Raw genomic sequence first — 23,452 nt, forward strand, 5'->3', positions numbered from 1 at the left:
TTCATGTGTGTGGAGAGACCCTGCTTCTGTATGCGTGTGTGGAGACCAGATGGTACTCAGGAATCATTTAAAGCAGTCTTGCATATGTTACTATCTTGCCTGGTGCCCTAGCTAATTTTTAAAAAAATTTTTAATCTCAGGCAAAAAAAAAAAAAAATGTTCATGAAACAGAACTCTTTGTGCAGAGGATATCAGACTTAAATGTATCATCATACTGTTCTAAGATTTAAGAGCTCAGAATTAAAAAAGTCAACCAACAAACAAAATCTGAGCAAGAAGATTCTGTAGTTAAACTTACCTCCAGCCTTTTGTGTGCTAGTGCTTTGTGATGTAGCATGCCTGACCATTCTCTTTCTGCTTGTGTTTTTGGGTTTTTTTGTTTTGTTTTGTTTTGTTTTGTTTTGTTTCAGGACTCCTTACAAATCACAGGCTGACTCAACAGCAGAGAAAACAGCAGACAATGTCTCTTCCAGCACCCCGCTCTGTGTGATCACTAATCGCCCTCCACCTAACACTGCCAATGGGGTTACAACTGCCACTCTGCTCTCCACTCCTGGAACAGACTCCTCTGTGGAAGCCAGGGAGAAGAGGAGGTATGTTATGTACTGATTTCATTTGTGGGGTTCTGCTTTGAGGTAGGAGATACAGCGGTGGGTGTGAAGTCTTTCCCCTAATCCCAAATACATTTATGAAAGTAGATCTTTATATTATAGTTTGGGTTTTGTGTTTTGCCTCCGGGAGATTTTTGGCAAAGATCTTAATTATTTCTGATCATTTAATAAAGATACTTATTCTGTTATGAATAGAGGCATATCTTTTTTCTATTCTTCTTATAAGAGAAATCATGGTCAGGCATTATTTCCCCATTTTGTGATGGAGAACATGAAGCACAGAGAAGGATCTTTTGTTTTGTTCTGAGGAGTCCGTGAAGATTTCTCTGGCAGCAAGGAAAAGCAGTGGCATGATAAAAGGCTCAGAGAGATAAAGCTAGGATATAAAGTTTTAATTAATTTAAGAATACCAGAAAAGGAAGTGCATAGTATGTGATGACATGGTAGAAGGATAATGACTGGTTACTCTACAGTTTCTTTAGAGAAAAATTATGAGAGAGCAGTCATGAATTGGCCTAGGAGAGATTTCAGGTAGAATCTAAGAATAACTTTTTGGTTGTCAGTTTTAAGAGACCTTGGAAGATGTAACCAAGAATAGGACTTTTTCTCCACCTAAAAAAGTGTAAAAAATAGAGTGCCCTCCATCTGGCTGTTTTAAAAACTCAAGCCATGCTTAAGTTTTTAAGCACTAGAAATGTCTATATGCGTAATAAATCAAGAAGTCTTACCGTCTATAAGATACAAGTTAAACTTACTTTAATTTATAATTCTTTTAAAAAAATTTTTTTAACGTTTATTTATTATTGAGAGATAGAGACAGAGTGCAGAGAAGGACACAGAATCCAGAGCAGGCTCCAGGCCCTAAGCTCTGAACTGTTAGCACAGAGCACGACATGGAGCTCGAACCCACGAGCCGTGAGATCATGATCTGAGCCGAAGTCAGACACTTAACCGAATGAACCACCCAGGCACCCCAAATTTATAATTCTTGAGAAAGAAAGAGAGCGGAAATTGGGGACGGGCAGAGAGAGAAGGGGACAGAGGATCCAAAGCAGGCTCTGTGCTGACACCAAAGAGCTCGACATGGGGCTTGACCTCACGAACTGTGAGATCATGACCTGAGCTAAAGTCAGACATTTAACCGACTGAGCCACCCAGGCACCCCTTGAATTAAACTGTTTAGATGTTTGTTTATTATAAAAACAGTTCTAAAACACAAGTTGAGAAGAAGTGGAAGGGAGATGTTAAGTGAATTGAAAAATAGTGTTTCTCTTCTTCCTTTCTTTTCCTTCCTTTCTTTCCTTCCTTTCTTTTTTTCATTTCTTTATATAAAAGTTGGAGAAAGTCCATTTTCTGGTTTAACAGATTGCAGAGCATCATCTCTTAGTTGGTTTCCAGCCAAGGAAATTTTAATAAATCAATCTTGAATATTTAATGCTTATAAATTTAATAGCTCAGTTATAATTTAGATACTATTAGTTTCATCTAGGAATAAATGCAAAAGTAATATTTTCATTAGCTGAGAAAAACTCCCTTTGAAAAATCCTTCTGGGCTGAGACGAGTAAAATGAGTTAAATTCATCATTAAGATCATGATCCCTGAAAGGATGGGTAAGTCAGGTTTTTAATCAAATCACATTATTAAATACTTAGTTGCATGTATCATTATTTAGAGAAATCTAGAGAGACAGTTACTGTCTTCTGGGATTTTTATAACGTATGAACAATAAGATAGCACCTGCTACAGATTTTAATTTTGTTTTAGGAGTTTTATTTAGGCTACAAATATTTATTGATTAGCTACTATGTACTGCATATTATCACTAGGACACAATTCCTCAAGGAGCAGCAAATAGAAGAATAAAAGAATATAAATATAAGAATAAATCAAAATTTCAGTGAATTATGTGAATGTGGTATATCAAGTGCATTTTCAGGATGGTGCAACATAATAAACAAGATACTAGATATTTATTAGATAACAAATAATATTTAATTAGAGAAGTTAAATAGGGTAATGATACAAGATAAGTAAATAGGAAGTTATTAGATAAAGAGCTGTTGGACTCAGTCATTAACATTCATTCTTGTCAAAATATTTATTGAGCATTTGTCATTGCAAAGTACTATAAAAAAACCCAGGTGATACATCCATAAACAAGAACAGCCTTAGCCCTTGGGAAACAAATATGCTAGTGAAGAAAAACAAACATTAAACAAATAATTGTGATATATACTATGAAGAGGTAGTATGAGTTGTTATGACAGTTTTACAGAAGATCTGCCTACGGAAGACTCCCCTTTTCCTGCAGGATCAGAGACGGTTATCCTAAGAGTATCCTGCTCAAATTGAGATCTGTAGGACAAATATAGCCAAGGGAAGGGGTAAGCATTCCAGGCAGAAAATATGGTTGTTGGAAAGACAGACACTAAGGTAGGAAGGTGCTTGATCCTTTGGAGAATCTGAAAGAAGACATTGTAGAGAGTTAGGGAAAGAGCAGTCTAAGGTGAGGCTTGAGGAATAAGTAGGAGCTATATAATGCAAAGTCTTACAGCCAAGGACAAAAATTTTGGATTTATATGTTAAGAACCATGTTGAGTTACTGGAAGAATTTTTTTTAACAGCTTTATAAAGATAAAATTTATATACCATATAATTTAAGATGTCCAATTCGGTCACTTTTAGTATATTCACAGATATGTGCATCCTTTACCACAATTTTAGAACATTTTTATCACCTTAAAAAGAAATCTCATACCCTTTAGTTATTGTCCCCCCCTACTCCCACCCCATCTCCCCATTTTCTAGACCTTAGCAACCACTGATCTCCTTTCTATTTCTATAGAGTTGCCTATTCTGGACATTTCATAAAAATGGAATCAATATGTGGTCTTTTGTGACTATCTTCTTTCACTTAGAATAATGTTTTCAAGGTTCATCCATGTTGAAGCATGGCATGTATCAGCACTTTATTCTTTTTTATGGCCAAACACTGTTTCATTGTGCGCGTATACTGAGTTTTCTTTGCTATTCATAAGTTGGTGGACATTTGGATTCTTTCCACCTTTTGGCTATTTGAGTAATGTTACCATAAACATTCATGTACAAGTTTTTGTGTGGACATATGTTCTTATTTCTCTTGGGTATATACCTAGGAGTCAAATTGCCAGGTAATATGCCAATAGAAGATTTGAAGCAAAAAGATAACATGATCTGACTTACATTTTTTAAAATTCTGGCTTTCAAACTCTGGTTATAGTATTCCATATGGATTGGACAGGGGAAGGATGGACAGCAGTAGATGTGAGATGACCAGGAAGGAGACCATTGCAGAAGAAAGTTGCATAAGAGAGAACGTGGCTTGCACTGAGATAGTAGTAAAAGAGATAGAGAAAAGTGAATGGACTCAAAATTTATTTAAGAAAGAAGTTCTAGTAACATGGTAGATGGATTTATAAGGACCCCTTTCCCATTACAAACATAGGAAAATATAGGTGAGTTCAGAAAAGTGAAAGGGAACTGCTAGGTAAAAAAAAAAAAAAAAAAAAAAAAAAAAAAAAAAATGAAGTGGCTAATGTAGTAGACCTTAGAATTTGGAGGCTCAGATTTTCATGAGGTGTATGGATGTAGGAAGCATGGCTTTGGACTTGAGTAGGCTAGGAGCTGTAACTAAGAGAAGCTGGAGCTCTCAAAAGACTGCCCAATTCATGAAAAGGGTACTTTGTCTATGGCCTAAAGAAGTGTCAAGGATGGGGCTTATCCAAGGGTTTGAACAGGGACAGAAAAATCATTTGTGGGTAATTTTTACGCCCTATATAGTGTGGAAATCCCAAGCCAAGAGCTTAACATAGAAATTAGGTCTGCACTCTTGAAACTGGGGCTGTTGGCACAAGCAATTTAAAGCCACCATGAAGAAACACATCGACAAACCAGGGTACAAGGGGTTCCTATAAAACAATTGCCTACCAAAGACAAACTTGCATAGAACCTTATAAACACTGAAGGAAATGAATCACTGTGACAGAGCTAACAGACGCAGCTTCTCAGATATATTCTTAGAAGTATTACATGCAGGTCAGTATTTAATAGAAGTTTTGAATGCAGAACAGAAACCTCAAACTATTATTTAAATTGGAACCAATAATTAGAAGTGACCAATTATACTAAAGATAGACAGACACATCTATAAAAATGGTAATTTAGTCAGAAGTGGTTCCTAGAATAAAAGATTTTATAGATGTGTTGTATCTATATAGACTCCCATTTAAATGGGAAGCCGTGTATATAAAGCACCTAACAACCATTAAGAGCCTGCCATGTGGCAGGCACAGTGGTTAAAGATACAAGGTCAAAGAAAAACATCTTTCCTGTCCTTGAGGAGCTTAACTTTATCTATTGTGGGAAGGCAAATAAATCACATAATATCGTCCATTGTTAAGTGCTCTGGTAAAGATATGTATAGATTGATATTGTGGCACAAAGAAGGGGAATCTAAATTCAACCGAGTAGGGTGACAGAGAACGTGTGCTAGAGGAGGTGGCTGCAGGTGAATTCTGAAGGCAACTAGAAGTGAACTATAAATGGTAATAAGAGGATGATATTTTAGAGGGAACAGGAGAAATTCAGGGAACAAGTTCAATATGCCCAAAGCTGGGAGAAAGCAAGGCCAGTGTAGCATTTCTGAAAGTGTCTATGTGAAATAGATTTAGATGATTTGAAAAAAAAAAAAAAAAAAGCAGCCTGTGGCCAAATGAGTTTGTGAAAGAATGGGTTAAACGAAGTTAAACAGGATTATTCAAAAGCCTTCTCAGGATAATTTCTCTTGGGGGGGGGGGCGGTGGAGAGGGGAGCGTGGGCTTGTTAGAATTTGCAGCATTTCCCGAATTTCTGTGTCCATCGAATAGTTTGTTTGTTTGTTTGTTTGTTTGTTTTTTTCACAGAAACCCAAGACTGGTATTCCACTGGGTATACTTTGGAAATTGTGGAGTTAGAGAGGTAGGCAGGAACGAGATCATGTAGATGTTTGTTATTGTGCTATGCTGAGAAACTTGAACTTCTGTTTGCAGAGCTATGGAATACCACTGAAGTATTTTCAGCTGGGGAATGACTTGATCAAATAAAACATACCATTTAAGCCTTTACAGAATTAAAGCCATTTGGAATTTCTCCCTCTAGACAAACACAAGCTGAAAGAAAAAAAAAATCACATGTTTTGAAAACAGCTAAATTTTCCTTCTGAAAGAGCATGCTGGGTGCTAATTCTTCTCTTGAAGCTGCAGCTTTCTGTGTAATCAGCTCATTGTGGAGGCATTTGGACTCCTGCTGGGAACCATGATAGAGGCCTGAAGCCCGCGTTCACAGGTCCAATTTGAAACAATTAGTGAGCACTGGGGTAAATGGGGCTTTAAAACTGGCCACAGCAAGACCTAACCAGTGGAGAAGTCACCTCTCAGAAAGAATCTCTATTGCAGTGTAATTAGAGCACGGGGACTGGGGAGTGGGTCTCACCATTAAACCTGTACAGCTGGCTTTTCTTTTCTGAGAATGTTTGGTCCTAAGAAGGGATAAATGGGTGTGTGCAGGCCTTTCATGATCAGTCTCAGCTTTACACGCTGTGTTCTTTCAGTCAGTTTGTTAACGTTATATAATAGTAGTTACGTTAATAAATGGACTGAGCTAGATACAAAAAAATACATTGTGATACCAAATAGAATAAACATGGAAATCTTAACACTAGATTTTTCTGGGGAGGGATTATGAGTAATTTCTATTTTCTTTTTTTTTTTTTTTCTGTATTTTCCAAAGTTCCAGAGTGATAAAGTGTTACCATTATAAGGAGGGCAGGGAAAGGAGAGAGCTTGAAAAAAAAATTAATTCAGGGACAACAGTCTCTTATGATGTAAGTCTGTGAAGATGGCTGAAGAATAAACACAAGAGTCAAGAGATTCAAAGTGTGCAGGATTTTAGATAATCTATGATTTTGCTACATAAACTCAGGGCAGGACTTCTGAAGTGGTTTATTACTTTTGAGAAGGGCATGATTTTGGATTTACAAAGTTCCTTTTGTTTTCTTTCCTGAAAAGCTCAAGTGTGCTCAAATGTATTCTCTTTACATGATGGAAAGAATAGGCGTTAAGCTCCTATTTTACAAATGGAAATACTGAGACCCTAAAAAGCATGGAGTGATTTGCAGTGGAGATCATCACCCAAGCCTCTTTTTCCCTTGTCACTGAACTCACTAACCATTTCTTCTTTTGGACTTAAGAATAAAGGTTTTGATTCGGGGGCCCTTCCATCTTAATCTGTAGCCCAGAATGCAACAGTCTACCTGTAAGGCACTGTAATCACTGCCTTCCAGTCTTTGGAATGCCCCTGAGGATTATAGAATCCAACAGGGTCATCTGATTGTAAAGGGGTTGACTTGACCGGCAGACGGCAGGACAGAAATGGCAAGTGGCAAGCAGTTGGCAGATAACTCTGTAGGGATATCAGAGCCAAGCGGCAACTGTCACAATAGTGTAGTGGTTCGGTTCATTTTCCAAAGCTCCAAGTTTTCCTTAGCAACAAAAATGTAAACAGTTCCCTTGGCTAATATTAGAGTCTGATAGCGTCTGCCTTTGATGCTCTTGCTCTGTTTCTCCTCTAGCTTTTTCCATCTCTCAACCCAGCCCTGAATTTTACATCTTTTTTATTGGTGCCCTTTATTTTCTTTATAGAAACGGCTAAAATAGTTTTTCTCCACAAGAAGCTATAATTGTTTCTCTTTCCCAACCAGCCCACATGCAACTCTGCTTGGTCAGGATATGGTCAGTATTGACTGAGTCATATACACCACACTTATTGGCCTTCTTGAATCCCTTGGGGTCTTTATACGCTAGGTAGTTATTCCTGCTAATGTGAAGCTGTCAGCAAATTAATTTGGCATCATCTTTGAAATGTTAGAAATTTAAACCAAGTAATTAAACACTGAGTCATGGTTTTTTAAAGTCATTTGACTCATCTCACTGTCTCAAGCTAAAGACAGGCAGTTGTCAAATGGAAAAAGTACTCTAGAAAGAGATTCCCCAGCTCCTCTACTCTCTCAATTTTGGTTCTAAAATAAGTATTTTCCTTCTATATCTAAAAGACTGAAAAAATTCTGAATTTACTAAGTTTTTCTTTATTGAAACTGATCTCCCTCCTAACTATGACTATGGAACAGGAAGAAAATGAAATGTATATAGCAGTAGATATATTTTCTACTATATTGCCATTCTAGGGGTTTGGGGGTTGCTTAGATGATTAGTTATTCTGTTAGCTTATATGGATTGTGCTTGTGTGATTCCTTTCCTAAGTTAGTGAGGTCAGTTTCTGTTGTTTTGTAACCAAGGACGCTCCATACTGTGTAATATTTGATACTGTTGATTCTAGGGTGAACATTTTTCACATTTCAGTATCTCTGAAATCATCATGTCTTACTGCTAATCACCATTCCTGCACGTGTGTGAATTTAGTCATAGGTGTTCTGTTACTTCCATGGAGTTATGTGCATTGCTGGTACAAAATATGTCTAAATAAGTCTAAAAGATTGTTTTCAACATGTATCCCAATGTTTATAGCAGCGCTTTCAACAATACGCAAATTATGGAAAGAGTCTAAATGTCCATAAACTGATGAATGGATAAAGAAGAAGTGGTTTATATATATGATGGAATACTACTTGGCAATGAGAAAGAATGAAATTAGTTATTCTATTAGCTTGCAAATGATCATGCCATTTGCAGCAACATGGATGGAACTGGAGGGTGTTACGCTAAGTGGAATAAGTCAGTCAGAGAAAGATAGATACCATGTGTTTTCACTCATATGTGGATCTTGAGAAACTTAACAGTAGACCATGGGGGAAGGGAAGGGTAAAAAAAAAAAAGTTACAAACAGAGAGGGAGGGAGGCAAACCACAAGAGACTCTTAAATACAGAGAACAAACTAAGGGTTGATGGGGGGTGGGGGAGAGGGGAAAGTGGGTGATGGGCATCGAGGAGACCACTTGTTGGGATGAGCACTGGGTGTTGCACGGAAGCCAATTTGACAATAAATTATATTTTAAAAAATGGAAAAAAAGATTGCTTTCAATAACTGTTAAATCAAGTGATGAAAAGGTGATGAAAAGCATGTGTGATTGGCACTGCTTTTTGTTTCTTTTGTGGTAAAGTGGCTGTGCGTCTTGCGATTGACAATATTTTAGATGTGATGCAGTGTGGTACTGTTCAGCCAGTGAGAATGATGCTGTTGATCTATATTTAAAAACACGAAGTGGAAAGTGACTGCTAATGCATATGTGGTTTCTTTTGGGGTGATGGAAATATTTTTAAATTGATTATGGTGATAATTACATAACTGTGGATATACTGAAAACCACTGAATGATAATGCTTAACCCGGTATGTGAATTTTATCTCAATAAAGCTGTTTAAAAATAACACTAAGATCATTTAGCTCCACTGAACTGTTCTGGGAAAGGACCTGGATGAGGCCTGTTGAGAGATACTACATGAAGACTTAAGGGCCTTGAATTTCCAAGTCTGTTATCTTTTTCCTGTATTTCTGTTGCTAAACACAGCTACTGAGACACAAACTCACTTCGTTTTCCAGAGACAGTGGCATTTGTCACATAATTCCTCAGCACACCACTTAACAGCTCAGGAGTGGAGGTTTTAAATGTTCCCCCTCCCCTTTGGGACACTCGCATTCCAAAGAAGGGACCAGAATCTGTTCCCTGATGCAGCAGAGGCTCTGGTGGTTCTGTCCTAATTCCCCAACCACTTCAGCGTAAAGTGAGCAGTCACCTAACACCTGCTACTCAAAGCCCTTATCAGCTATGTTTTTACAGTTAATCTCCTTCTGATAAAGTGGTTCTTTTTTCAGAGCTGTGAGTATTGGTGACATGTGGGAGGGACCGAACTTTTGTGCTCTCTCTCAAACCCCCTCCCCCTGTCTCTCCTACCAGTTGATTTTCCCACGTTAGAAAAAGACAGCCACTTGTAACAATCTCATAAAATGAGCTCTGGTGTTTACTAGGTTACTAGGGAAGGACAACCAGAGGGGTGGCCACCTGCTTGTTGAAAATTCCCAGCTTCTGGGAAGCTGCCGCACAGGTGTGCTGCAAGGTGTGTCTGAGGTAGCTTGACCTGCTCTCCCCTAGAATGATTTGATCTGGCAGTGGAGTTCTTTTCTGTTCCTGGTTTTATGGAAATCCGAGGCACAGGAAGTTGATCTTTGTGTTCTGAGAAATGGAAACAAGCCTCTGCCACATAGTTTACTAACATCTGTGTTTGGAAGCTAACTCTCGGTGTGCTGAGTTGAGACATCGGGAGGTACTGGGCATGGAATAGCAGAAGCAGCAGGTAAAATGTCTTTGCTTGATGGCTTTGATATCCTAGATGTGTGTTTCTGCTCTCAGTCCTCTTCCTGATGGTCCTCTGGGAAGCTGACTTGATTGCATACATTGTTTTGGTGGTGGTGTGGTCGGGAGAGCAGCAGGAGAGGGTGAATGTGTAAGAATAAGATGTATGGTGTTCAGAATAACTGGTTTAGAACTTCTTTGTTGTTTCTTCATATTCGTAAAGAATTTATTATTAATTTTAAAGATTTTTATTTACTATTATTTTTTTAATGTTTTATTTTTGAGAGAGAGAGAGTGTGAGCAGGGGAGGGGCAGAGAGAGAGAGGGAGACACAGAATCTGAAGCAGGCTCTAGGTTCTGAGCTGTTAGCACAGAGCTCAACGCAGGCCTCAAATTCATGGACCACAAGATCATGACCTGCAACGAAATCGAGTCAGATGCTTAACTGACTGAGCCACCCAGTTGCCCCGATATTCCTAAAGTATTTAAACACGTACACTGACTTAAGGATCCCACCCAGGAGGTTAGGGTAGCAGAGGACGATTAAGAATTTCAAAAAGTAGAAACATGCTTCTCTTTTTAAAAGGAAACCGATACTGGTAATGTAGTGGGTTTTTTTTTTGTTTTTTTTTTTTTTTGATGTTTATTATTTGTTTTTGAGAGAGGGAGAGAGAGAGAACATGAGAAGGGGAGGGGCAGAGAGAGAGAGAGAGGGGGAGACAGAGGATCCAAAGTGGGCTCTGTGCTGACAGCACGAATCCTCAAACCATGAGATTATGAACTGAGCCGAAGTCAGATGCTTAACCAATTGAGCCACCCGGGCGCCCCGGTAATGTATTCTAAAGTTGGATGAAAGTACACAGACGGTGGTTGTATTCTTTATATCTTTAAAATTTTTAAATATATGTAATATATATTAAGTAAATAAAACAAAGAAACAATGTGTTGGATATGTAGGGCAATTACAGGGAGAAGCTGGTTTAGGTAAATGAAGGGTAAGACTGCTCCTGGGGCTGGCCTTTGAACAGGAAATTACAAAACACAGAGACTAGCTCATTGAGGTCTTGAGGTCTGAGTGAAAGCTGTTTGCATACCACAAACTGTACAGTCACATTGAATCTTCATGGAAGTAAATGTTTTCCCATACCTATAAGATGAGATGTTTCCTAATTGATCTTTTATGTTCAAAGGACCAGTTTCTAGACAGAATTCAAAACCGTGCTGAGCCAAGCAGTATAGAAGGTATCTAATCTGATGGGTAGTCCTTTCAACCCTGTAGAGAGACTATTCATTAGACTCTTTGAACTCAGCCTACCAAGAGCTATACTGTTCTACTTTTCTTATCACCCTCTCTCTACTCTTCTTGGATTTTTGTATTTGCATCATTTTATGTACTCAGGTAGAAAACTCAATTTCGTGAACATGTTCTGCTTTTATGCCTCTCTTTGTCTGTGCTCGACTTTCTGGAATGGCCTTCTGTCATCTTCCCTGGTGAACAAAATTCTATTCATCCTTTAAGAACATCTGCAGGTTAAACCCCACCACTGGCTACCGTGCTTCCCCAGCTCCAGCCTGATCAGTATTCTCTCCTCAGTGTTCTTCAGTAGCACTTTTCTTAGAACTGGTTTAACTGATTCATTAAATTGTCTCTCTTCATGACTACATCGTGAGCTTCTTGAGGGTGCTTTTTATTGTTGTTGCTGTTGTTGTTCATACCACAGAGCCTAATACATAGTAGGTGTCGGGTAAATATTTATTGAATGAAATGGTTTCTCAGTGAAAAGGAGCCCCCAGGTAGTAATCTTCCGCGTCCAGAAGATGGCAGCAGCAGAACGTCAGTCGGTCTACTTTGTGCACCGCTCCCAAAGACTCTTTTGTGTTAGGAAAGGTTGCAGGTAAGCATTTTTACCCCATTCCTTGTTAAATGTTTTAATATAGAGAGTGCAGACTTTTTCTAGTATATGGAGGCCCTTTGTGGACTTTGCTGTGATGCTTCTTCACAAGAGGGCAGCAGGCTGCTGGGCTGCAAGGCAAGAGACCGAGTTACTCTCCAGCTGAGCACTCGATTTCTGCCTTCTCAAGCAAGCCATTTAACTTCTTTAGTTTCCGTTTCTTAATTGGTTGATCAGTGGAGTTAGGACATTCGCAGGTAATATTGGATCCTAAAATCACAGGATTCAGAGACTGTCTGACCATTTATGTGCTCAGCATTATGTTGACAGCCATGGGTATAATAAGAAAGAGATATGTCCTAGGTTGTGCCTTGAAGATCAAGGGCGTCAAATATACACATGGTAAACCACGGGTGTACATTAAGGAATAATATATCCTTGAGTGCAAAATTGTGTTCAGGTGTATTAGGAGTTCAGAGAAGGTGAATGATGTAGGATGGAGAGGTTAGAAAGGACTTCATGAAGCCAGTTTAGATAGAATTTGAGTTGGTTGAATATGAAAGGTTTAAAGGGGGTAAGAGGATTCATACTTTTGAAAGCTTGTTATGTTATATGTCAGTACCCTCCTAGATGCACTTAATGGTCATCGTTTTGTGAGATAAATAATATTATTTTCTTAAAAGATACAAGAAAATTAAGGCTAGGATGGATTATGGAACCTGCCCACAGCCACAGAGCTAGTAAATAAAAAAACCAGGATTCAAAACCAGGTCTCTTGGACTTCAAAGCCCATGCTTTCTGTACACAACTGAGCCCTGGTATGCCAGGGCTCGGTCTTAGTTGGGTTGTTCCATACCATAAGCTAGCTTTAATTGAACACAGTGGTTACAATCTCTTGGTATTTTTTGAAGGGAAGAAAAAAACTTCTAGGAAAAGAGTATTTGCCTTGGGAGATACCACTTCTGAAGATAAAGCAAATTGAAAACTTTCTGTCCTCTCTGAAATCGAAATAGGAAATAAGGGTTTGGGGGAAACAAATGAGAAGTTGTCTTGTAGGTCCCCTGGCTTAGTCAGTATTTTATGAGGATGCGGGATATAAGAAGTTTTGGGAGAATTCCAGAGCCATGGGCAGGTTTATTTCTATTTTAAGAAACATTTAAAAGTTGGAACTGGATGACAGCAATTACCTGAATGATTCCTTGTTTCTGGTTCGTCTTTAAACCACTTTTTTCCCTCTTCCTCAGAGCCTCTTAGTTAATCCTGGGTAGTATACTGACCCAGCTCTTTAATTTGTTTCCTCTGAATAAATATTCGTCTTCTAACCTGAAATAGGGAAATTGAATGTGATTCACAAGTCTGGTGCACTTGTGCCGAAAGTGGCTCACTGCTCGCTGACATGTAAATAAAATATAGCAATAGCTCAAGGAAGCCAGTGAAGAAACACATTCCTTTATAATGAAGCTTACCATGTTTAAAAGAAAAACTATTTGGCACACAAAATTCATTAGTAATGGGAAGCAGAGCTGCAAGCTGAGCTATATCTATGACAAAAGTACTCCTGCACAAAGATTTTGTTTGTCCTTGATAGGTGCTTGTCTCTCCCATCTTAATAGACTTGCCTTTGGCACTGTACCGCCCTCTGGGGTTACCATGTCTCACTCTGCCTTTTACTCTTGAAAAGCCCTCTCATTTCACTTCCTAGCCTCTTATTCACTCCTCAGTCTGTTAAAATAGAAATCCTGCCCCACTCGCCTGTCCAGTGAAATTGCTCTAGCAAAGGGCCCTGTGGCGTTCCTAATGATCAGATTCCTTATTCACTTCATTTTTTTGCCTTGAACTCCCAACAGCACGTTACGATGTTGGCTTCTGCCTTCTTAAATCTTTATTTTTACCTTGACTCCTGACATGCCATTCTTTCTTGGCTCACTTCTGTCCTCTCTCCTCTTTGTTTGTGTCCTTTTTAGCCTGTTTGCTTCGGCAAACACTTTACGTATTATTCCTCAGGCTTCCTTCTTTTCCTTTCTCAGGACTCTCTAGCTGGTCTTGTCCACTCCAGTCGCCTCAGCTATCATTCTTGTCTGTATTTCTAGCCCAGACCTCTCTGCTGAGCTTCATGACACTGTATGGAAAGCGCTTGCTTAGAATAGTGCCTGACACCTAATGATAGCCATTTCTGGCCACTGTTTTCCTTTCCCCCATATTTCCTCATCAAAGTAAAGTATTGTTACAGATGCACATTTCTTGAAGAGTTCTTGAGTCCTCTATAGAAAGAGAGTATAAACAAACCAAACCATTCCCTTCCCTCTGACCTAAAAAGGCTAGAGAGAGAGGTCTGTTTTCATGTATTATAAAAAATCTTTGTCAGTGATTCTGCATAAGTGTCACCCAATTGAGAAACTTAGAAATGAAACTAGAAGCCTAGACTTTTACTTCTCACCAAGTCCTGTGTGTCATTCTCAAGAATCCTTCAAACCTACCCTCTCCTCTCCATCCACACTTCTCTCTGTTAACTCCAGCCCTCCCAGCTGGACCCTTGGCCTTGGCCTTCTTCCCCCCTGGCCCCTCCTCCCAGTCCATCCTCTGCAATGCACTCTCCTGCTGGGAATCCGAGAATGGTGCCATAAGCAATGTTGTCCCCCACCTCGTTTTTTAGGAAGCCTCTTCCCGGTCTCTTCAGATTCGTTTCAGATCACCTCCTTTATTTTTACTTCTCACCCCGCAGATAATACTGGGTTTCCTATCCAAAATATGATCTCTTTATGGCATGGCATTTCTTATCTTAAATCTTAATTATCACTACTTTATATATCACAAGATCCTGCTGGAAATCAGCACTTCTTTCTTTTGAAATACAGTATCTGGAGTAGGTAAAAACAAAAAAAACCAGTGTAGGATGGGAAAATTGTTGATTAAATGGAAGGAAGAAAATGAATGAATGGACCAACACACTGCTGACCAAGCTTTTAAAATGGTAAATAAATGAATAAGTAATTGGGACCAACTCAGACTGTGAATTTCCTTCATAACCTTAATTCAGTTCAGTAATCATGTCAGAGCACCTACTTTGTCTAGGTACAGTGCTAAATGTTAATGATGTAATGACAAATAAAAAATAGCCCCCTCTCGGGGCGCCTGGGTGGCGCAGTCGGTTAAGCGTCCGACTTCAGCCAGGTCACGATCTCGCGGTCCATGAGTTCGAGCCCCGCGTCAGGCTCTGGGCTGATGGCTCGGAGCCTGGAGCCTGTTTCCGATTCTGTGTCTCCCTCTCTCTCTGCCCCTCCCCCGTTCATGCTCTGTCTCTCTCTGTCCCAAAAATAAATAAACGTTGAAAAAAAAATTAAAAAAAAAATAGCCCCCTCTTTCGTGAAACTTAAAGAGTGGCCAGTAGTAGATAGAATATAAGGAATTTTATTTTCACTAGATCTTAGGCTCATTTTTGTTAGGCTAACACCTAATTTAGTGGGCTAGAGCAGTTAGTTGGTTTATATATCACTTTTTTTTAAAGTTTACTTATTTACTTCGAGCAACTGTGTGAGTGGGGGAGGGGCAGAGAGAGAGGGAGAGTGAGAATCCCAAGCAGGCTAGGTGCTGTCGACACAGAGCCCAGTGTAGGGCTCGATCCCACAGTCTGTGAGATCATGACCCCAGCCAAAATACAGAGTCAGACAGATGCTTAACTGATTGAGCCTCTTAGGTGCCCCTACATACTACTTTTTAGTGTGAATGAAAAAGTCAGTGCATTCCTTCAATAGCAAGTTTTAAAGCTTTTGTGTAATTATGAAAAAATTCTCCTTAGGCTGGGACTTGGGTGAGCCTGACTACAAAGAGGCATGAAAATTTTGGGGGGTGATGGAACTGTTCTATATCTTGATTGTGGTGATGGTTAAAATGCACTTGTGAAAACTCATAACTCATAGACCTGTATACTTTTTAGGGCAAATTTTACTGTGTGTAAATTATACCTCAGGAAACCTGACTTTTAAAAAGTGCTACTGTCACTGCTAGGAATTTACCCAAGGGATACAGGAGTACTGATGCATAGGGGCACTTGTACCCCAATGTTTATAGCAGCACTCTCAACAATAGCCAAATTGTGGAAAAAGCCTAAATGTCCATCAACTGATGAATGGATAAAGAAATTGTGGTTTATATACACAATGGAGTACTATGTGGCAATGAGAAAGAATGAAATATGGCCCTTTGTAGCAACGTGGATGGAACTGGAGAGTGTGATGCTAAGTGAAATAAGCCATACAGAGAAAGACAGATACCATATGTGTTCACTCTTATGTGGATCCTGAGAAACTTAACAGAAACCCATGGGGGAGGGGAAGGAAAAAAAAAAAAAAAAGAGGTTAGAGTGGAAGAGAGCCAAAGCATAAGAGACTCTTAAAAACTGAAAACAAACTGAGGGTTGATGGGGGGTGGGAAGGAGGGGAGAGTAGGTGATGGGCATTGAAGAGGGCATCTTTTGGGATGAACACTGGGTGTTGTATGGAAACCAATTTGACAATAAATTTCATATATTAAAAAGAAAGAAAGAAAGAAAGAAAGAAAGAAAGAAAGAAACATAAAAAAAAGACAATGGAACCTAAAAAATAAAAAAATAAAAAAAATAAAAAGTGCTACTGAGTCTTAATTACAGGAATCTGAGTCATCTGAAAAGTGGGGTGATTGGATAGGGAAGATAATTGATCTGTTTTATAGGCCTTCCTGAAGATAAATCTGATTTGGGTCCTTTAAGGAGTTCTTCCATTCTAGACCCTTCTCTTTTTAACCCGAGCTTCAGAAAAGTCCAGAAATCTCTGAACCTGATGGCAAAATTTTGTTATATGTAATTATTCCCCCCCTCCCCCCCCCCCTTGGGAAAAGATGACAGTTTAAATCTCATTGGTATGAGTATGTTACTGTCCAATAAGGGCTAAAAACCCACAGGTTTGGGTGTTCTTTCTATTTCCCAGGTGCCCCCTTTTTTCCTAAGGTAGGCCATACTCATGGTTACAGCAGCTGGAGGCCAGTTTCTGGAGTGGGTGAGAGGAGTGCGTGAGTCGACTGACCTTAGTATTTAGAGCCCACCAGCTGCTAACACAGGCCTCCTTCTTGAACCTAAACTCTCATTCCTTCTCTGTTCTAAGGTTGACCAAGGGCATTTTTTTCAGAAATATTTATGTTACTTTAGTATATCATAGAAAGTACCTGTGCTTTCTATGTCACTGTTGACTATGACAATAAAAGGTTTTTTTCTAAGTGTGGAATATAAGTAAGTACATCTTACTGCTTGAAACAGTCCTTGGAATATTAATGATCAGTTTTGAACGTTCTTAAAGTTTATAAAATCTTCTACAATATGAATATTTTAAGTAGAAAATAGAAGTTATCTATAATCTTACCATTCAGCAATATCTCTGCTAACATCCTTATATGTTGCATTGATTTTGAGATTATGCTGTATTTTTTTCTTATTAAAATATTATTATTAAATATTACAAATACCCAACATACCAGTTTTCTGGCCTAGTCAAGCCCTGGCTATATTAGCTTCAGTGTTTTTAAAAATTTTTTTTAACGTTTGTTTATTTTTGAGAGAGAGAGAGAGAAAGTGGGGGAGAGAGAGAGAGAGAGAGAGACAGTGTGTAAGTGGGGGAGGGGCAGAGAGAGAGGGAGACACAGAATCGGAAGCAGGCTCCAGGCGCTGAGCTGTCAGCACAGAGCCCGACAAGGGGCTCGAACCCAGAACCATGAGATCATGAGCTGAGCCAAAGTTGGCCGCCCAACCAACTTAGCCACCCAGGCACCCCAGCTTCAGTGTTTTTTTAAATAAAATATTAAAAATATAGCTGAGGCCCCTGTGTATGTCTCCCCGGTATCATCCCCTGGACTCCCTCCCTAGAAGTGGTCACTATACTGAATTTGGTAAAACCATTTGCAAAGTTTTATTAGTTACTATTCTTTTTATGTATACACACATTACGACTTTTACATGTTTTTGTTCCTTATATGAATTGTATTGTGTACATATCATTCTGAAACCTGCTGTTTTTACTTAGCATTTTTTTGTTCATTTTGAATGCTCACTTTAGTCCATTGTGTAAATATACCACAGTTTGGTTTTATTTTTTGTCTGCTCTTGGACATTTAGGTCATCTTTCTTTTTCTTTCTTTCTTTCTTTCTTTCTTTCTTTCTTTCTTTCTTTCTTTCTTTCTTTCTTCCTCTAATACTAATTAATTATACTGCTGTGTACGTTCTTGTTCATGTTTCCTTATCTAAATGTGTAACAGTTTCTCAAGGGTGTTTATTTTCAAATGGAATTTCTGGATGTAAAGAGTGAGTACGTCTTTACTTGAGATGCCAGGTTGGCTCTCTTGTTTACACTCGCCAGCAGTGTATGAGAGTTTTTACTTCTTTACAACTAATGTTATACTTGATAATGTCAGTGGTTTTTGCTTTTGCCAATCTAAGGAAGATGAAGTGGTTTCTCCTTGTTTTAATTTGCATTTCATGATCGTTAAGTGAAACTGAACATTTTCTCTTATGTTTATAGACTTTGGGGATTTCCTGTTTTGCAAATTCCCTGATTATATGCTTTGTTAATTATTTTTTCTTGGGTTTTTGGTCTTTTTTTTAAATTGGTATAAGTTCTTTACATATTCAAGATACTAATATTTTGCAAGTTATGTATCTGTGGTAATTTTTAGTTTGTCTTCCAGTGTCTGGAAGTGTCTTATGGATATTCCATAATCTACTCAATTGTTTCCCCTATTTTTTTATATTTGGATTCTTGCCATGAATATTTTGTGTGTTGACTTTCTTGAATTTTTTTCTTAAAAGAAAAAATTTAGTGGTGGTGCTGAAGTTGACCTGGTCTATTTTGTAGTTAGTAATAAATATTCGAGACAGTTGGCCAAGCCCTGTTGGTACAGCCTGTGGGTATGAAATAAAGCAGCACTTGCGCTTTTGGCACCTGAATCTGCCATTCTTGGCCTCCCTAACACCTGTCTGACCAATGAACTAACTGTCGAGTGACCTACATGCATAAAACATTGTCATTTGTGAAACTGGCTTTGGCACTTGATGCTGGAGTGTTTTTAATGGAACAAATGTTCAGAAGTACAAGAATTCAAGGTGATACAGTACTTATCAAAGCTAGGTCACAGAAACACCAGACTCACATTGTTTGTAAAGCAAAAGGTGTCCTCTGAGCTGTAGTTCGGTGCTATATAACTTAAGAGTTTAGAGCAGGGATCAGACTTTTTCTGTAAAGGGCCAGACAGTAAATATGTGGGGCTTTGTGGGCCATATGGTTTCTGCTGCAACTGCTCAATTCTGCCTTTGTAGCACAGGCTTGCCCATTCGTTTCGTTTATATGTCGCCCATGACTGCTTTGGCCCTACAGTGGAGTTGTTGAGTAGCGTTGTAAAGCCTGAAAGATATGCTATCTGGCCCTTTACAGAAAAAGTTTGCAACCTTGACACTATTGACATTTTGAGCCAGATCATTCTTTGTCATTATCCCCTGGGGGGGGGGGCGTGGAATTATTCCCTGTTGAGAACTACTGCTCTAAAGGATTCAGGAAATGCTTCATTTAGCCAAGGGAAATCCTCTCTCCTTTTTAAATAATTATTCTGATTAGCGGAGTTGTAGCTTTGATTCCTTGCTTAAACTTTAGCTCTGATCTCAGTGTTGAACTAGAGAGGAGAATATGTCACAGGAGCACTTTCTGAATACAGTTGTCCCTAAGCTGTGACATCAGATCATATCCTGATATGTGACACAAATCACATCTAGAAGTCTTTCGGATCTGTAGTTATTAGCTTCTCCGATCGAGCAATACTTACACTCTCCCTCTATTTAGCTTTAAGCCATCTATGCCAGATCTGAAATTTGTCCCTGCATTTGTCTGTCATGTGTTGTTTTTGTCTCTCTCTTTACCACTGTTGACATTTGCCAGTTGGCTGGGCCTGAGCCTCTAGTGAGGCAGTATTTACAGCCTACTTGGGTAGATGCAGCAACTAGGATAGCCCAAGGGCAGATGAAATCATATCCAGAATGAGAAAGCTGCATCTCTCTAACTCTATCTTCTTTCACATGAAGGAGAGAGTTCCCCCTCCCCTCTCTATGAAATGAGAAGTAGTATTGATTGGTTTGGTACAGTGTATAAAATATGCATCTAATGGGATGATATTTTGGGCACTATTAACAGCATTGGCTCTACTGAGCCCCAAGATTTTGCTTTCCCTGCCTTTTCTCCTCCCCTTCCTTTCCTCCTCCTTCTTAGTAGCAGGTTCTTAGCAAATTGCAAGCTTTGCCTCTGGCTTGCTGGATAGCAGTGGAAGTGCAAGCCTTTTCTAGTTTCCAAGGGAGACCGGGTGCTGAGACTGCAGTCCTGCCCAGCAGCCACTTACCTTTCTTGCTATTCGTCTCCACACATCTTTTGACCTTCATTCTGCTATGCAGGCCTGCGCGAGGAGGTAACAGTCTGTTTTCTCGGCGCTCTCTTTGTAAAGGGGGCAGAGGGAAAGCAGGGTGGTTCGGGGTGAGGCATATGGGGTTAGCAGAGTATAAATGCTGCCGTAAGGAAAAAAGTATCTCTGAAGTGTGCTGTATCTGTGAGCTTGATCCTATTTGCCGTATCTATAAATATCTTAAAGATATGGTATCTTTAAGCACTACGTTATACAACTTAAAAGTGCCACATATAAAAATGCAAAATTAATGTAATAATGCCTCTGAGAAGCACAGAAGAAAATGGGAACTTAATCTTTGAGAAGAAAATAAAATCAATTGGTTTTAAACTTAGCTGGCTGACAAACTGCATTCTGTTAGGCTTATGTTGTATGAGCTGAATCGAGTTTTCAAGTTTAAGGAGAGAGTTTGGTGATAACATCCCTTAATTGGATTCTCAAGACTTCTGGGGCTGTGCTGTCCAATATGGTAGCCGGTAGCCATGTGTGGCTATTTAGATTTAATTTAATTAAAAATTACACAACTTTTCCATTATCATACAAAGTTCTGTTGGACTGTACCAAAGAAAATGACCTATAGGATACAGGAAATTTATTATCTGACCAGAACCAATGAATGAGCATTTTAGTGAGAAGACTTAGAGGCTATTTGTCTAGAAGCAGCATAAATATGGATTCACTGTGATTTAAAGCTACATGGGACCTTAAAACTATAGACTTACCCTTCATTTTGTAAGTGAAGAAGCTAAGGTACCAGAAATTAAATGATTCTCTTAACGCCAAACAAATAGTTAATGGCAGAACTAAAACTAGAACTCAGTTATGTGTTCTTTCTACTGTACCACAGTGTTAGCATCCCATACCCAATTAGAAATAGCAAGGAGAACTTGACCTAAAACCTACCTGATAGGGCCCTGGCAAGTGTAGAGTCAACTACATCCTCTGAAGGAGAATTTAGTCCCTCATATCACCTGTCACTTACAGTTTTTTTATGACACATGTTGGTAGCAACCTCTGAAAATATAAAAACCATTCTTTGCCAAGATAGAGTGTTGATTATGGTATACTTTTGGGAGACACCAGGGGAAGGTAGGAGAAGTCTAATGCAAGGCAGACATCTTTATTCACTAATTCCTGATATTGCTAGATTTGGAAAAAGAAATGTCTTATCCATAAATCCTCATAATTAGGATAGCATGGTCCTGGGTGGAATTGCAGGGCTGTAAGATAAGAAACATTGTACTGGAAGCAGGAGACCATGGTTATAGCCCCTTTAGGTCTGTGGCTGAATAGCATTGTGACCTTAGGTAAGTATGTTAATGTTTCCTTAGGCTTTGATCAACTCATCTGACAAAACAGGAATCTGACATCTCTAGGTGAAGTCTTAGAATTAAATCAGGTGACTTTTTTTAAGTTTATTTATTTTTGAGAGAGAGAAAGCGTGAGTAGGGGAGGGGCAGAGTGAGAGGGAATGAGAATCCCAAGCAGGCTCCACACTGTCAGTGAGGAGACCAATGTGGGGCTCAAACCCACAAACTGTGACATCATGACAGGAGCTGAAGTCAGATGCTTAATTGATTGAGCCACCCAGGCTCCCCTAAATCAGATGACTTCTTGACGTCATAAAGCCTCTAGCCACAGGTTTATGATTCTGTTATTCCTCTAAATTGTCGCCTTCTCCTATAGCTAGCTAGCTATGTGTACTCCCAGATGGATGTTGAAGCAGTTCTTTTTGACCTTTCTGGAATACCTTTATCTATGTATCCTTATACATAGGATGTAGTCCAAGGAATTAAAAGCTGTCTTAAAAGACCATTAATTATTCTGTAATTAATGACCACGGCCTCACAAGTGCTATAAAAGACACATACTCAACGTGGTCCTTCCCTGTTTGAAGCTAACCTTTTAAGCACCCTCTCTGTTCAGTGCAGATTTTAGATATAGGACTCCTTAAAGCTATTTCAAAAATCAATTTCCTGTTGGTAATTCCAGACAAAAATTTTATTCCATCATTCTAGGGAAACCAGCTTTTGTTCTTGCCTTGGAGATCCTGGCAATTTCTCTTTCATTCTTCTACTTAAAGTAGTTTTATTTTACTTAGATAGCTCTTTGAACCTTCATGGAGAATATTTTCAAGGGAATTAAGACCTCTTCCAAATGAATTATCCATTTCTGGTAAAAATAATTAAGGGGAACTCCTTTATTAGATTAGATGGGATCGATATTACAGTACACCCAGCCTTTCTTTTCCAAAATACCACTGCTGAGCTTTTAATGAAGTATTGAGAATAATGTAATGGGAGGAGTGGTGGTGCTCAGGTAGCAGCAGCGGCTAAGCTGTACTAAGTACCTACTCTGTGCCAGCGAGTGTTCTAAGTACTTCGTATGCTTTTTCTTTAATCTTCCCAACAACCCTGTCTATACCTGCTAATATCTGTTACAGCTATTAATATCCTTGTTGTATAAGAAACTTGGGTTTAGAGTACTTAAATAGTTTATCCAAGATTATCTAGTAAGCAATTTGAGTCCCATGTCAGGATACTTTATCACTACACTGTCCTTGTCAGAAGATATTTTAGGTCTTCTATTTATTGTGACTTTCTTCATGTTCACTGGTGATTTGCTAGGCATCTTGTTTACACAGCTTCTTGGAGCAAAATTAGTCCATCTGTGGTATACAAAGGGACCCTATGGATTTTAGATGCAGAGGACAAATTATTTTTGGGTAGTCATGCTAATTTCTGTAATTATTTGAATTCAAATCAAATTTGAATTTGATTATGCAACCTCAAAGTCATAGTGAATACAAAGAAAAATGCTTCCTGCCCTCAAGGAAACATAGTAGACAGATACAGTAATCAAAGGATTTTGGCATTGGAATTCCTTTCTATGCCACTGAACTGGGGACATTAGCCTAGTTTTATCTAGATGTAAGAGAGCCAGAGGTATATGTTAAAGCCATGGATTCTGTTATACTTTCTATTATACTGTATTGTGAACACAGACCTATCTTCTTTTCATAGCAATAAGGATTCATAGAAATCGTATAGCACTCAGATTTCATGGATGGCTCAAATGCTTGCTTCTCAGAGAGAGCAAGGTGT

General features: G+C 38.9%; 1 protein-coding gene across 10 annotated transcripts in view; it reads left to right on the forward strand.

Moving 5' to 3' along the window:
* Positions 1 to 23,452, forward strand: part of PPP1R12B (protein phosphatase 1 regulatory subunit 12B) — a 214,664-nt gene that overhangs the window by 92,559 nt on the left and 98,653 nt on the right. For 8 of the 10 annotated variants that reach the window (XM_030301931.1, XM_030301922.1, XM_030301924.1 and 5 more), the window contains one exon: positions 411 to 593. In XM_030301931.1, coding sequence (XP_030157791.1) covers positions 411 to 593 — 183 coding nt within the window. Of the gene's footprint in view, positions 1 to 410; positions 594 to 5,500; positions 5,608 to 23,452 lie in introns of those variants that run through there. The other 2 variants (XM_030301928.1, XM_030301930.1) reach the window with 2 other exon arrangements.

Source organism: Lynx canadensis, chromosome F1 (genome assembly GCF_007474595.2).
Source record: "Lynx canadensis isolate LIC74 chromosome F1, mLynCan4.pri.v2, whole genome shotgun sequence".
Taxonomy (NCBI): Eukaryota; Metazoa; Chordata; class Mammalia; order Carnivora; family Felidae; genus Lynx; species Lynx canadensis.